The following is a 16,497-nucleotide window of genomic DNA, read 5'->3' as shown; positions in this document are numbered from 1 at the left end:
CTTTATTAAACCAGGGCCCTGTTTCATGAAGAGTTATAATTACAACTGTAATTATATAACCGATTTCTGTGATATGTCTATGACAGTCTGTGTGGTAAGGACATTTATAATCGATTACCTTTTGATAAAACGGGGCCCAGAGGTATGGATAGTACCCTCTTGACTAAACCAAAGAGCTCCTTGATTAAACCGACTCAAGACGGCCATGGACTAAAGACCCTAACAGCAGCGACAAGAAAAGAGAGATGACGACAGAAGAAAAAAAAAACACAACCATCGTGTATTTGTCGACTTGGATCAATGCTGCACCACACTCAATTTGCATAACCTACATTCTGTACAAACAAGCCACACTTTGTAGATTCCACTGTACATAATGACTATACGTCGAACTTACGGAGACGTATAAAAGTCCTGAATCATGCCAAAAGAAGGTCTCTTTTATTTACATATGGTTACTGAACGTGCCGTTTATCTTGGGCAGATAAAAGAGTCGTTGAAAAGGAGGCATTTTAGATTCTGCAAAAGTCTCGTGATCGGAAAAAACAAGAAAACCTAACTTAAAACATGAATTATTACGCAAATTTCGTTGGGTTCGCGTTCATATTTCCCTGCGTTCTCAGCGCCAATGTCCTCATGTCCAACCTCTATGGAGAGGGTAGCCACTTCGTGGTCGGTGCCTCCATCGCAGAAGCCTTGGTTCGTCGAGGACACAACGTGACGAGCCTCATTAGCCGAGCCTACGATCAGCGGGCGAGCGATCCCCAGTTCTCGTACATGACGTTTGCCGTCTTCGAGCATTGCAATAAGTCCAGGGAAGAGGTCCGCGACATGTTCAGGCATTTAGGCTCCGTGGCCTTGGACGAGCCCGATCAACAGTTTGTGAATGGGATTATTCCGTTGATTATGAACATGTCTTTTGACTGCAGAAACCTCGTAATGGATGAAGCATTGATGATGCGCCTAGAAAATATTGATGCCATAGTCATGGACAATACCTGGCCCTGTGGAATTGTGATGAGGCGGTTGCTGGAGCAGAGTTTTGATAAGGACATAAAGCTCATCTCTCTTTGGCCATTTACCCCTCAAGGAAGCACCATCTACGTGTACGGGTCAAGCTGCAACCTCGCCTACCAACCAGAACTGGGCACCGGCTACTCTGACAACATGACCCTTTTCCAAAGGGCTTTCAACACCTTCCAAGGCATTGCTTCTCTATTGATATTCAAATATTTTTCCCTACCTAATTACAGGCAGTTGGCAGCGGACGTAGATTTGAACGAATCGATGTTGAACGTGTGGAGCTTACACAAGGAGTTTGATCTACACTTGATGAGTATGGACTTTTCGTCCGAGTTCCCGTTCCCGTTAGGACCAAACTTCATACCCGTGGGAGGCCTGACAGCTCAACCTGCAAGGGAGCTCAATGAGGTACACTGGCATTTGGGTTTACAATGTGTGTGTGTGAGTGTGTGTGTGTTTGTTTGTTTTGGACGGTGTTATGTTTTTTATGCTTTTGTTTTCTTCTAAATTTTCCTTCTGGACTTAACTTTTCAAGGACTCGTTACTCCGAACGACTGCAACCTGCAGCACTGTCGAACGGCATCTACTTTACACAGGCATAGAAACAAGTGAGACAAATACAGTATGCAGTAATCAATGACTAATATAAGGGAAACATCCACTATAGGACCATACTATAACCAGAAGAGCATCACACTGCCATTTTCCATGTTTCACAGAAATTAAAGATACATATGGCAATGGTATGCTAATGACAGGATTATGATTTTGTTTTACGTGACCAGCAAGAAAGCCCTGAATCCTTGGATACGAGCAACCAACCATGGGACCGACAACGAGGAGTCCCTTCAGAAGAACGAGGCAATGAGCAGATTTTTTAGTGTCTTGCCAAGGGGCGCACCCGCTGTGCATAGCCACGGGACTCGAATCAGAGACATTGTGATTGAGAGTCCGTGGTCTTATCCACTGAGCAGCAAGATCCTGTCAAAATCATGTTCAAAACATTGACGATTTGTGAACAAATTAATATCGCCCGTTTCTTGTACGGTGGGCCAGTCCAGCAAAGTGTGACAGGGGCTTACAAAAGGACGTTATAAACCTTTGGGGCGCTGTGAACTTACATCATTCTGGCACGCTGGTCTAGTTTATTAAGCTGCGTTTACACCATGTTCCCGGCAACCACGGCATCCCCGTTTCAGGCCACCGTGGAAAAAAAAAAACGGGATGGACGTGAGACAACGCGGTGAGAAGGGATAGGCAAAAGTGGCAGGCCGTACTGCTCGTGGATGACGTGTCAGATTTTTGAATTGTCCCCCCCCCCCCCCCCCAAAAAAAAAAAAAAAATGCCACGGCAGTCCCGGTACTAATGGGGAATCTTGTTTTTTGTTATAAAACGGAGTGAACGCAACGAAACACGACGGCACGTAAAAGACCGTAACAAAACTTGTAGGCGGTCCGTGCGGGACGCCACGGAAAAGCCTGACCAGACACCGTGAGAACAGCGTCTGATAGCTATATTTTCACCGAGGAGAGGACTGGAACGAACAAGACTAGAATGCGAAGGGGAGAAAACAGGAGAATGTCTTACCCGTCTCTCTTCAAACACTTCAGAGACTGGTTTCCTGAAATGCAGAGCTCTAAAAGACGCCTTAGGCGCAGTGAGAGATTGAGGGAATACAGATGTAGAACTGAAAGACTGAAAAACAGTGCGATGCCTTACTTTGTGAGAAAGATCAATGCACGATTTATGTGAATCAATAACAAAGGTTATCATGATCATCAAACTCATACCAGATATGACGCCGGATAAGTTTGAATAATGTTGAATATGGGTGCGGTCTGGCAAGGTCAACAGTTTAACGTTCATGTATTTTCTCCTATAAGCACTACACACAAAGTATTACGGTGTACTCTTCCTCTCCATCTCTCTCTCTCTCTCTCTCTCTCTCTCTCTCCTCACCCCTATCTCTTCCTCTTTCTCCTTCCTTCTCTTTCCCCCTCTCTCTTTCTTGCTTTCCCACCCCTCTCCCTCCTCTTCTATACCGCCTGCAACATTGTGAGACTCTTTGATAGAGAATTATATACAATGCCACATTACCTGGAAGATTTATACCAATGCAATATTTTTGATATGTTGAGAATGACTAATATATGATTATTTCCGTAATTTTACAATATATGTATACATTTTTACTGGAAATGTTTTTTTCCTCTCTTTTTACCTCCCCTGGCAGCCACAATTTTTATAGCAATATTCTACGAATATCAGTTTACTTGGAAAAAACACAACTCTGTCTCTTCCTCTTTCTCTTTATTTCTCTCCCCATCTCTCTTGCTTGCTTTCCCACCCCTCTCCCCTCCTCTCTTTCTGTACCACCTGTAACATTGTGAGACTCTTTGATAGAGAATACTTACAATACTTGGAAGATTTACAGCAGTGCAATTTTTTTTTGTTATGTTGAGAATGACCAATATATAACTATTTTTGTAATCTTATAATATATGTATACATTTTTATTGGTAATGTTTTTTTCTTTTCCTTTTCACTTACCCCGGCAGCCACAATTTTCTTTTTGTTAAGTAATATCCAACGAATATTACTTTACTTGGAAAACATACAACCTTTCAACAGGTTTGCGCAGCCATCTTTTTTTTTTCAGTGGTAACTGTTGATAATTTGAATTTGTTCATTTGATACTGTTTTTAATTCCCGGAGATATATTATGAGAGTATATGAGAGTATATTAGGCATATTTTATGATATCACACCGCATCAGATTATTTTATGATGCAGAATCTATAATTTTGTTGTACTCCGGTCAATATTTGTAAACATTCATTACATTGTACATTTGACTGTTTGTAAACATTATGTGATCAAAACGCAGTTTAAGTGTGACGAATGTACACTTATAATCAGTAATGCCGTGTGGTGGGAGAATAGAATTTGTAGTGTCTGTATGTGTTTATGTGTGTGATAGTCACTTATTGGATGTGATGAAGAGACGATTGTGTGTATGTGTTTATGAGTGTACCTGTGTCTGCGCGTGCGTGTGCGTTTGTGAGAGAGAGGGAGGGGAAAGATGTGAATACAATGTAAGAAAAGGAAGTAACCGCATGGGTCCCTTGTAATCAGTTTATGTTTATTCGTCACGTACAGTGTGTTGAATGTAGTGAATGTAATATATTTTATAATGAATAATGTTGTAAATGATGTTAATTGTTATTCTTTGAATAGTGATGAATAATTTGAAAATTGTAAATACTTTCTTTTTTTAATCAACTATGTATTGTGTGAACAAATGTTGCAATTCAGCCTTTTGGCTGCGAGAACATTTCATTTAATAAACCATACCATACCATACCATAGAGTACCAGGTAGGTGACTCCCTGCTGTTGCCCACAGCACACTCCGTTTCGGGGAAATGGGGCTGCCGTGGCCACCGGGAACATGATGTAAACGCAGCTTTAAAGAGGAAATCCAGTCCAAATATAATTGAGTCTGATAAAAAAGAGTACAATTTTACGAGTCCAACAGTAAAAATTTGACTGAAATAGGATGAAAAATAAGGAAGTTATGAAATTTTGAAGTTTTGATAATTTCTCCAAAACAGTTCTTGTACAGTGGGTATGAATATACAAATGAGTGAGCCAACCATGTCATACCCTAACAATTTTCCATTGAACGTGTACAAAATGACGAAAATTCAATGTTTCTGTTATTAAAGTCTGAAAACATGACTTTTTCCTGGTTGAATAACTTCAGAATAGTGATCAGTATCATATATATATATGAGGATTGAGCCTCGGAAATAACTGAATGAAAAACTGGAAATTTCAAAATTTTATGTACAAACTATATGGTAAGAAACTTCAAAATGTCATAACTTCCTTATTTTTCATCGAATTTCGATCATATTTATACCGTTGAACTCGTAATATTTTACTCTTTCTTATCAGACTAACTTATATTGGGACTGGATTTCTCCTTTAACAAGCACAAATTTAACCCTTTTCGGTCGTATAAAAGGAGTCTGCGCCTATGCATCTCTTTCAGGGTCTTTTTTTTGTAACTACTAGGTGTTAAAAAGATCCCACTTTTGATCCTATACTTCAAGTAAAATATGAGATAACACTGACATTAATATGAACAATAGATGAATAGTGTACAATTTTGTTTGAGGTAATTTAAGAATGAAAGCATAATTGTATTAGTTTCATTGAAATGTAAGATTAATTTTTTACGTTAGCGTACAGATTTTGCTCTATTTTCAACCCTTTGTACAAAACTATAACTTTGCACAGGGGTCAACTTGTGTGTGTGGGAGTATGTGGTTAACACCCAGACAGGCTGTGAATGCTTTATTATTTATTCATGAGGAATTCCACTATCACAGATAGTCTTTATTCATCCTGAAATGTAGAATATGCAAACATATGGAAACATGTGCTTACCTTTTTCATTTGCATACATTTTACCTATTACCATGAATTCAGCCAAGCAGTTCTCAGGGTAATCCATCATGAATTATTAACCCGTTGAGGACGGACTGATTTTGCCACAACACGCATTTCAAGCATTCACGTGCCGTGGAGTAAGAGACCAGAAGTCAGCAGAGCTCTGAAGAGGTGGTATTCATGTCCATCGTTCAGGGTCATTGCAAAGCACACACTCACATACACATCATTGGTTTCCTGTGTAAAGTTCAAGTTTTGTACAGAGGGTTAAAATTTGAACAAAACCTGTAACCCAACTTTAAAATTAATCAAGGATTTAATGAAACTCATTTACGTTTTCGTATTCAAATCACCTCTACCTATAACGTGACAACTGTTCAGCTATTGCTCATACATGTATCGATGTCAGTGTTATCTGATATTTGATTAGAACTATTGAGGATCAAAAGTGGGATTTTTTTTTGCAACACCTTATATAACCCATACACTGCTTCCATGTCAGCTACTAGTACACAGTATACGGCTTAAAGACAGCTAGGGTCAGTGGTACATGTAGTCTTTTTGGCGCAGACTCCTTTACGATCGACAAGAGTTTGTGTCTGCAAACTGGGTCCATCTACAAAGCTATACAACCATGGAGCTACATTGATAAAGTAACCCCATGCTACAACGGAGTCCGTTGTAGGCTTGTAGCTCCATGTTGTAGATCCATATGGTCCATCCAACCATGGAGCTGTACCGTACAACACAGAGATGCCAAGTTCAAAAAACTTTTATGAGTGAGATTTTTATGACTCGGCGTCTCGGCGCTCGCGCGCATGCGCACGCGAACGAGGAGGGTGTCCCCCCTCCCATGGTAGGGAGCTTTTTTAAATTATTAGCTCTTAATGATGCGATCTGGGCCCTGTTGCATAAAACACTTACCGCTGGACTTACCGCTCCTTTCTAGCGGTAAGTCTTCAAATTAGCGGTAAATTTTATAATCCTTGATGCTGATTGGCTGTGATGTCTAATTTTGACGGTAGTTACCATTGAAATTCAACGGTAAGTTTTATGCAACGGGCCCCTGGTGCATACTTAAGTGACTATTTTTTTATAAATTTTGAAAGGCAAAAGGGAAATATACCTTCAATTGCAACTATCACTCTAATCCTTTGAGCTATGCTCCTTATTTTTGGCCCAAATTGCAGACTTCACCAGATGCGTGAGAAAAATGGATGTCATGCGTGAGATCGTGAGACAGACCCTAAATGCTTGAATCTCACGCAGAATGCGTGAGACTTGGTAGCTCTGACAACATGGCACGACCGTTGAAGCTTGTCAGCCCTGAAAAGTTGTCAGTTTCTGGCAATTCCATAAGCCTAGATAGGCCTAGTGACAGTCAGACACCAGAGCTTCAATCAAAACCAAGGATTTTACTGAATTTGTCAGAGGCTGACAACTTGTCAGAGGTGACAATTTTCATGAAACTGTACCCTGTTGTAGCTCTACATGATCCAACCGAGCAGAGGCTGCGATACATTGTAGGTAAACTACGTGGGAAAAGGTCCTACGTCAGATAGCAACTCCCGGAAAGTGGATTTGGATTACATCGGTACATGTGCATTGTACAATGTACATGTATGTACCTGTACTTCTATTTCTGTACGAGGAACGGGGAACGGGGACCGGTGAAATAGGTGAAGGATCAAAAGGTCTGCGCAAACAAAGCATGCCAGACACGGTCGGGTGACTACTATTGTGCTACCTTGGGACTGCATGCGTTCATCGCATCAGACTACGGAAACCAGGACCATTCTTGATTCGAAGAGAGTCGTTGTAAAATCAAGGTGTCAGAAAAGGTGAACATGACTAGTACTCTAAACATGCATCACAGCTGCCAGATCGTCGTGTTTCTATTGCGTTTTTATGGAATTTTCGGCGCCAATATCTTGATGTCCAACATGTACGGTGAAGGGAGTCATTTTTTGGCTGGTGCCTCGATCGCAGAAGCCTTGGTTCGTCGAGGACACAACGTAACGAGCCTCATTAGCCGAGCCTACGATCAGCGGGCGAGCGATCCCCAGTTCTCGTACATGACGTTCGTCATCTTTGAGCATCGTAACAAGTCCATGGAGGAGGTTCGGTACACCTTCACACGTTTTAACGCTCTAGCGTTCGAAGATCCTTCTCGCCAGTTCGTAGAATTGTCTCCGTTTCTTGAGAACATGTCGCAGGATTGCAGAGGTATCATCACGAATGCATCGATGTTGATGAGCCTGAGAGATATCGATACAATTGTAATGGACACCACTTGGCCCTGCGGTTTACTGATCAGGCGGGTCTTGGAGCGAGACTTCAACAGAGACATAAAATTAGTTACCTTCAATCCATTTACACCACAAGCAATGATAATGTACGTGTGTGGAACGAGCTATCATCCCGCCTTCCAACCAGAAAATGGTCTCGGGTTCACTGATAGCATGACTTTTTTCCAAAGGTTCCTCAACACCATGCAAAGCATCGCGTACTTTATCCTGGTAAAATACGTATCCCTAGGCAAATACATGCAGCTAGCCAGAGATGTCGGCCTTGACGACTCGAGGTTTGAAATATGGAACGTACACAAGGAGTATGATCTTCACTTGCTAAGTTTTGATTTTGCCACCGAGTTCTCATTCCCGTTGAACCCAAACTTCATACCCATTGGGGGCCTAACAGCCCGGCCGGCGAAACAGCTCAGCGAGGTATGGTTAAGGATTTAATTACCCCGAAATGCTCCCACCAGCAGGTGTGTGTGTGTGTGTGTGTGTGTGTGTGTACTGTTGTATCAGCTACAGCATTTATAAGAGCCTGTGGATAATTATAGTTCTATTTGAATTTAATTTGGGATTAATATTCAGTGAAGTCAACTTGAAATGGAGAGGATATGTTCTTTGAAGCAAACTTTAATTGTGAAATAACACATTGTATGTAGCAAGAGGCAACGCCCTTCAGTTTGTTTTGTTTTTGTCTTTTTTTCTGCAGCACACACCTTAAAGTAACTCAAAAGAAAGCATTCTCTGAGACTCCTTATTTTTTTTCTCTTCGTTCCATCCATTTTCGCTTCGTTTCATATTTTCTCCTTGTTCCATCATTTTCATATTTCTTCCTTTATTTCTTTGCATCTGCTCAATAATCCTTAACAACTTACTCCAAAGTCCACTCTCACAATTCTTTCATATCTCTCTCATCTTTTGTTCTTTGTAGGACCTCGAAAAATTCATGCAGAGCTCTGGTGACGATGGCGTCATTTTATTCTCCCTCGGGACGTACTTTTCGGAGGCCGTCATTCGGACCAGGCCGGAGATTGCCGAAATGTTCGCCACAGCCTTCGGTCGGCTGCCACAGAAAGTCATATGGCAAACAAAACACGTCGTCAACTTCACACTGTCGTCTAACGTGATGAGACTGCCATGGACACCTCAAAATGATATCTTGGGTGAGAAAAGAGTCTGGAAATATAAGCCCTTTTTACACTTGTGTTTCTTAACCCCGGACTTTCTCTGACCCAGGACTATCGTTAGTCCCGTACCAATTTTTTCAGCTTTTTACACTGGCCAATTAGTCCCGTACTATCTCTTGTCCGGGGCTAAGGAGAAAACTGACCTTTTTACACTCGTATTTCTTAGCCCCGGACTTTCCAAACCACATGAATATTCATGATTACGCTGTGCACTGTACACGTACACGCACGCACCGGCAGCACTTGATTACCTCGTGTCTGATTGGTCAGTGGGGGTCGGACTTCGTCTCCGTCGCTTAGCCCCGGAGTATTTTTTCGTTCTGTTTATACTCACTTGCTTGGCACCGCAATTGCGGTGCTAACCCTGCTATTTTGCAGGGCCAGATAGTACGGGATTATCGGTGGGGCTAGCCCACAAAAACGAGTGTAAACAGAAAGTGGGCTAAGTATAGTCCCGTACAAACGGCTAAGCCCCCCCCCCTTAGCCCCACCGTTGGTACGGGACTAAGCAAAAACTTACAAGTGTAAAAAGCCCTTTAGTGGGCACCTTCATGTTAAAACTCAGTACGTCAGATTTTTTTTGTTGCTTCATTTCATTCCCGACAAGAATTGATTGGTATTGTGTACTTTGCATTCGAATTATATTCTGTGTTTCACACCACGCCATTAAAATGCTGCTTTATGAGAATGACAGATGCATCTTTATTTTTTGAAGTCGTGGAAAGAAGTTGTCGACCTCTTCCCTTCCGATGCCATTTATGCTTATAATGTCATTTTCAATATCCGATCAGCAGGGTTTATTTACTAATAAATATGACATGTATAATAATGTCCGATACAGTATTAGTAATATGTTCTAATAGTTATCATTGTCAGTCATCTCTGTAAGATGTGTGTGTGTGTGTGTGTGTGTGTGTGTATAGTAGATGAGATTATCATCTCAGAAATGCATTTCCGTTAACTTTAACACAATTAGAGAGTTAATTGTAGCCGTATATGGAAGCATTATAAAAAACCCACCACATACATAACAAAAATACATGAGCAATGACTAAACAACCAAATTTTCCCATCACGGCATCTCGGCACATAGGTCACCCGAAGACCAGAGTGTTTCTCTACCACGGCGGGAATAACGGTTTCCAGGAGGCCTGCTACCACGGGGTACCTCTCGTGGTCTTTCCTCTCCATGGTGATCAGTATGACGTTGGAGCGAGGGTGGAGAAGAGAGGAATCGGGCGACAATTAGACAAGAGATATCTGACTGCTGACAACATTTATGAAGCCCTGAATGACGTCATCAATAATCCAAAGTGAGTTGCACGCAGGTGTAAATTCGAATACGCGACCTCATTTACGGTGCAACAAAACAACAACAATATTTTTTGTTCTCACAGTTTTAAATTTTTCATCTATAATCTAAGTTATAGCATTATTATCAATTCGGTACGTACAGATGTATTAAAGGAAACCCATACCAAAGAGAAATGTAGATTGAGTGAAAGCGGAAACATTAGTAGAACACATCAATGAAAGTTTGAGGAAATTGGACAATCGACCCAAAAGTTAGGAATTTGTAATGTTTTGGTGTTAGAACTGCTAGATAAGGAGACCACTAGAGTTTATGACGTCATGTATGGACAACAATGTAGAAAATATAGAGGGATTTCCATGAAAAAAAAAATCATTTTCCTCATCCAGCGGTTCGAACACCAAACCTTTAAAAATTCATAACTTATGCATCGATTGTCCGATCTTCCTCAAACTTTAGCTGATGTGTTCTACTCATGTTGCTGCTTTCACTCACTTCACATTTCTCTTTGGGTTTGGGTTTCCTTTAATATAAGCACACTGGTTGCGTGGAAGATCACAAACTATGAAGGAAAAACGTCCACAACAGGACAACTGCGTAAAATCACATGGAATTTCAAGATATCATAACTTTGTAATGTGTCATTTTGAGTGCGTGAACTTTTGACGTTTTCGCTTGAGTAACCTTTGATATCAGACATACTGTTTTGTTGTATTTTATATTCATTTACTGAAGTGAACTCGAACATCGAGAGGAATAGAAATTTAAGATGCTCACTGGATGAGAATAACATGCCAGAATCTCATTCTATGTTCTTCTGTCTGATCTTAGGTATGCCACGACGGCGAAACAAGTGTCAGCCATCATGAAAGACCAACCGTTATCGCCCCGCGATCGAGCGGCACACTGGATTGAACACGTGATCAAATTTGGCGGGGACTATCTACGTTCAACAGGACCGGAACTGTCGCTAGTCCAGTATTATATGATCGATGTACTGGCGTTATATTTAATAATTTTTCTTATAATCGTAATTTCTATATTTCTCATTTTGCGCTGTGGATTTTCACTACTCTGGCGCTTGGCTTGTGGATGGACCAAACAGAAAAAGGACTAACTTGCTTAGTGTCACCGTATATATAAATTTTCGGATATTTTTCTTAAGCTGACCGTATACACATGTAGCCATTGCAGGGAACAGGGAATGCATTCGCGATTGCTCCTGTCACATTATGTGACGTCAACGTGATAATATACAATTCATCTGTATCCAAAATTGAATTACTCTTGTCACAACGCAGGTTGTTTCAAAACCACAGATTACACCGGGAAATATATATATATATATATACATGTGTGTGTGTGTGTGTGTGTGTGTGTGTGTGTGTGTGTGTGTGTGTGTGTGTGTATCAAGCTGGTATTAAAGAGATGGAGAAGGAAAAAAACAACATCTTGAGTATGATTTTATTCTGCATTTTTCATAATCTTCTGCCATTGTGATACGAGAACTCTTCCACTTGAATTCATGTACATGTGCATACAGTGCCAAAAGGATTTAACAGTTGAAAGTATAATTATTATCAAAGGTATTTGCCTGTATGTATATCTCATTTCGTTGTTGAATTTGTTATGTTATAAAATGCAATATGCTACTTTGTAATCCATTTTGATGAACCTGTAGGTAATAAGACATGAGGAAAAAATGTCATTTGTACCAACAGCCATTATGGATTTTATGTTCACTGAGATAAGCATATGCTATATGAAATGATAATTCATGTAATTATTTATTAGACGCTCGCCAACATATCCACTTGACGACAAAGGTGTTTATAAAAGCCTAGTATGAAGCAATAATCATACAAAAAGGGGTGCCTATGCATTAATGCAAGAGGAAATCCAGTCCAAATATAAGTTAGTCTGATAAGAAAGAGTAAAATATTACAAGTTCAACGGTAGAATTTTGATCGAAATCGGATGGAAAATAAGACAGTTATGACATTTTGAAGTTTTTCTATTTTTGGTGGAAACGGTTCTTAAACAGTCAATATGAACATTCGAATGCCAAAGTGAGCGTGTAATTTCCTCACAACTTACCATATTTGTACATAGAATTCTGACATCTCCTATTTTTCAATCAAACGTAATTATGCCCGAGGTTCAAATCCTTATTACATCTAACTGAGCACTATTCTGAAGTTATTCAACCAGGAATAACGTCATGCTTCAGACTTCAATGACAGAAATACTGAATTTTGGTCATATTTTGTTCATGATCAATGCAAAATTGTGAGGGTGAGGGTATGACATGGCTATTTCACTCATTTGCATATTCATACCCACTGTACAAGAACTGTTTTTAGGAGAAAATCAAACCTTCGAAATTTTATAACTTCCTCTTTTTTACCGATTTCATTCGAGTCATACTTTTACAGGTGAACTCGTAAAATTTTACTTTTTTTTATCAGACTAACTTATATTTGGACTGGTTTCCTCTTTAAATGTCAAGTGAGGACCATTGCTGTTACCTAGTCCACGCAAGTTTACTCTCTGAACATGAATGCAATCTTTTGTTGCGTCGGGCAAGCTTATGCACTACGTCACTTTGAAAACAGTAGAAGTGTCTCACTAATGAGAAAAAAAAATGGAGGTCATCATTTGTACAGAAGTAATGTGCGCTTGAGCTTGTTACGAACAATCTGTGCTTTTTCAGTGAATCTGGAATTCCTTCCAAAGCGCTAAATGACTTTTATGATTATGGTCTCTGAGTATAATCTCCAGCGAATACCACTATTGACGATATTTTTCATGACTTCGTTTATTTTGTCATATCTCGGAACTTTTATTCATTAAAGTAAACTTAAACATATATAGGATTTCACAGCTTGATTGTGGGTGCAATTTGCAGACGAAAATAAAGAGTTGTAGATATCATGAAGTGATTGAAATTTTGCGTCACAGCGTGGTAGTTTTGGTCTGTAAACTCAATCATATATGGTTTCTTTTTCAAGAGTCAAAGGTGTGTGTGTGTGTGTGTGTGTGTGTGTGTGTCAGTCTGTCAGACTGTGTGTTGTGTGGTGGAGATCCCCGTTCCGCTGTCACTGCATTATGTCTCTCACATCCTCAGCATGTTGATGACTTATACATCATACAACCAACCAAATCATCGGCTTGTTTTATAATCTATAATGATGATGATGATAACAATAATAATGATACATGTAATAATAACAACAATAAAAAATGATGATGATAATAACAACAACATCTCTACCCTATACATTGTATGTGCACAAAATTATATACTCGTACGTACATATATGTGTAAATGCTATGTGAATTTTTCTGAAATATAACATAAGCTGGTAATTGGTATGAAATAAACTGTAATGAAATAACTGAAATGAATATGCGTTTTCGTAAGTTTGTTTGGTGGACACCGCCCCTCAAGATTACGTAATGATACCCCATTTGGTCAGTCGATTTATGCGGTCAATGTCTCTCCTCGTAGCAGACGAACATTCGTCCATTTCAATCTTGCTGTTCGTCTAATCATGATTACATTCGGCTAGTGGAGTCAGTGGACGTCAAGATTTGTTCACTCCCCGGTAAGGACTTGTTGCTGCGGGTTGGTTTGTTTGTTGTTGTTGTTTTGTTCTTCGTCCTTGGGGAAAAAAATTGCCCTTCAAAGTTCACCTAACATCAAGTTTCCGCTACAGTGACTATAGTTTGTTGGTTCAAAGTCACATAATGCAAGCCTCGCTTGGAAACCATTCGTTTTTGGATTGTGTTTGAAAGTTTGAGGAAAATCAGACACTCGATTCTAAAACTTTGATTTTGTAAAGTTTCGATGTTGGTAAGGAGACTACTATACATTCCTTGACGTCATTATGAACAACAAAATAAAGGAAATATGAATATAATTCAACATACATTGTATTTCCACTTCTCTAGAATGATAAAAGAGCTCGATTTTAACATGTATACCGGGGCCCGTTTCATAAAAACATGTCATCAGTGACAAGTTGTCATAGATGTGACAAGCTGAATATGGCAGTTGTCACTGATGACAAGTTTTATGAAACGGGCCCCAGGTATAAGGAATGCGCTCTTTCCATGCTAAATGAAATTCGGTGGAATTGCTTTATTTTCCTGCTACTGATGTCCTGATGAACTGGAGTAGTCAACTTGTCCAGCAGTGACGGCACCGGTTTCCTTTTAGAGGTCACAGTTGTGTCCCATCGAAATTCCAGCAATTTCGACTTTGTCGGAGGATTTGCGAGTGTCCATTCTTTTCATTCTACACAGGAAAAATAATCGAGACAGTTCTCATTTGAATACACGGTTAATACATAAATGACGCAGCGCTTTTTTTTTTATTTGCCGCACCAGGACAGGGTAAATACAGACAAGAATTTCATGGCAAGGATATCCACTGTAAGCGATGGGATAAGTTTGTTAAAGGACTTATTCAGATAAGAGTACAGGAACACATTGGACCTACGAAGGTACTACATGTAGTATGCACACCTCATAGCATAGTATTGGACCCAATGGCCCGAGTTCACGAAGGTGGTACAAATGAAACCATGGTTTAAACCATGGACAAAAACTACGGAGCGCCAAGCATGCCAAGTGTCGCATGTACTATTTGGTTACGAAATCAGTCATTTCGTCGATGAAATTATTGTTTTGAAACGAAATGTCAACATTTTGTAACTAAATAAACATTTCTTCCACGAAATTATAATTTGTTAATGAAACGGTCATTTTGTCGACGAAATGAGCAATTTCGTAACGAGATATTCCGTGCGACACTTGGCGCTCCATGGTTTTTGTCCATGTTTTAAACCATGGTTTCATTAGTACCACCTTCGTGAATTCGGGCCATTGTGTTGTAGAAATGGAAATGTCGAAAAAAACAACAACAATAACTAATGGAAGGAGGGCCGTGTCGTAATCGATGGTGATGGAAAGAAACCATCTGATGAACGCCGTTGAAAAATCTGTGAAAAGGAAACATGAAAACTTTCGGCATGCATAACTACTTCTACGTCTTCGTGTTTTTAATGAATGTAGCCGAAGTTTTCGGCGCCAATATCGTGATGTCGAACATGTACGGTGAAGGCAGCCATTTTTTGGCTGGTGCCTCGATCGCAGAAGCCTTGGTTCGTCGAGGGCACAACGTAACGAGCCTTATTAGCCGAGCCTACGATCAGCGGGCGAGTGATCCCCAGTTCTCGTACATGAAGTTCGCCATCTTCGAGCGTCATAACAAGTCCATGGAGGAGGTTCGTAACACCTTCAAGCGTTTCAACACGCTAGCGTTTGTTGATCCTTCTTGCCAGATTATGGAATTGTCTCCGTTTCTGGTGAACATGTCCAAGGATTGCAGAGATATTGTCACGGACGAATCGATGTTGATGCGTCTAAAAGATACTGATACTATCGTCATGGACATCACATGGCCCAGAGACTCCAACACCAAGCACCTTCTGATCAGGAGATTCTCCCACCTGAAACCCCTAGCAAACGGGAGACTTCAACTTGGTGTGCGCGAAGCGCACATCACGGGGTCCAGGGCCCTGGTAGCTCTATCGTTCTAGATGCTCTCTCGTGCTATCTAAGGCATATTTTAAAACATACGATGGCAATGAGTAAGAAATAATTTCAAGCGGGAGACACAGAGCTAGGGCGGGAGAAATCGAATCTCAAGCGGGAGAACGGGAGATTTTGCAAAAATGGGCTTTCGGCGGGAGATCTCCTGTCGATAGATTTTCAATAAAAATCAAATAAAGGGGTTTATGAATCCGTTAAATCTGACTATACACCGCGAATGTGTCATCCCATGATTTGCTATTAAACAAGAGTTTCAACTCCCCTCATTCAATAGTTCAATGAATTGAATTCATTTCATTTCTGTCTGATTTTGTTACGCAGCTGCGTTCATTAAATACCAACGAACAATAAAGATATTCAAAAATCATTCTATATTCAACTCAGAGGCTATACTTATACGTACACTGTATATTATCATAAATGTACATGAATGATAATAAGAATACAATAACCCAAAGATTCTTTTGTCAAAACTGCCAACGAATAGCTTCACTGCATGATTGCATATGAATTCATATCATATCTTTTTTAAGTTCTATTTTTTTTAAGTGAAGTCCATGTGCCATTTTATATTCAAACCTGTACTTTTATACTCATGAAA

General features: G+C 40.1%; 2 protein-coding genes across 2 annotated transcripts; both read left to right on the top strand.

Moving 5' to 3' along the window:
• The first annotated feature begins 636 nt into the window (after positions 1 to 636).
• On the top strand, positions 637 to 1,904 carry LOC139731469 (UDP-glucuronosyltransferase 1A6-like). The gene is made up of 2 exons (XM_071642354.1): positions 637 to 1,431; positions 1,809 to 1,904. Exons 1-2 carry the CDS (start codon positions 637 to 639, stop codon positions 1,902 to 1,904), a joined length of 891 nt encoding a protein of 296 aa, XP_071498455.1.
• A 5,520-nt stretch (positions 1,905 to 7,424) lies between these two features.
• LOC139731468 (UDP-glucuronosyltransferase 2B33-like) lies at positions 7,425 to 11,554 on the top strand. The gene is made up of 4 exons (XM_071642353.1): positions 7,425 to 8,207; positions 8,710 to 8,941; positions 10,059 to 10,278; positions 11,109 to 11,554. The coding sequence occupies exons 1-4, from the start codon at positions 7,425 to 7,427 to the stop codon at positions 11,392 to 11,394; spliced, it is 1,521 nt and encodes a 506-aa protein (XP_071498454.1). The 3' UTR covers positions 11,395 to 11,554.
• Positions 11,555 to 16,497: the final 4,943 nt, after the last annotated feature.

The sequence above is a fragment of the Diadema antillarum genome, unplaced genomic scaffold (assembly GCF_040938485.1).
Source record: "Diadema antillarum isolate AM-2024a unplaced genomic scaffold, OU_Dant_1.0 seq00000375_RagTag, whole genome shotgun sequence".
NCBI classification, from domain to species: domain Eukaryota; kingdom Metazoa; phylum Echinodermata; class Echinoidea; order Diadematoida; family Diadematidae; genus Diadema; species Diadema antillarum.
The sequence above is the reverse complement of the archived record's forward strand: the minus strand, read 5'-3'. Positions and strand labels throughout refer to the sequence as shown.

What these genes read in the sequence shown, in the direction of transcription:
- LOC139731469 (XM_071642354.1), top strand. Translation starts at nt 637, where the DNA reads ATGTCCAACCTCTATGGAGAGGGTAGCCACTTCGTGGTCGGTGCCTCC. An exon ending in CTGCAAGGGAGCTCAATGAG is followed by an intron (nt 1,432 to 1,808) that starts GTACACTGGCAT and finishes TTACGTGACCAG; the next exon opens with CAAGAAAGCCCTGAATCCTT.
- LOC139731468 (XM_071642353.1), top strand. Translation starts at nt 7,425, where the DNA reads ATGTACGGTGAAGGGAGTCATTTTTTGGCTGGTGCCTCGATCGCAGAA. An exon ending in ACCTCAAAATGATATCTTGG is followed by an intron (nt 8,942 to 10,058) that starts GTGAGAAAAGAG and finishes CTCGGCACATAG; the next exon opens with GTCACCCGAAGACCAGAGTG. An exon ending in GACGTCATCAATAATCCAAA is followed by an intron (nt 10,279 to 11,108) that starts GTGAGTTGCACG and finishes GTCTGATCTTAG; the next exon opens with GTATGCCACGACGGCGAAAC.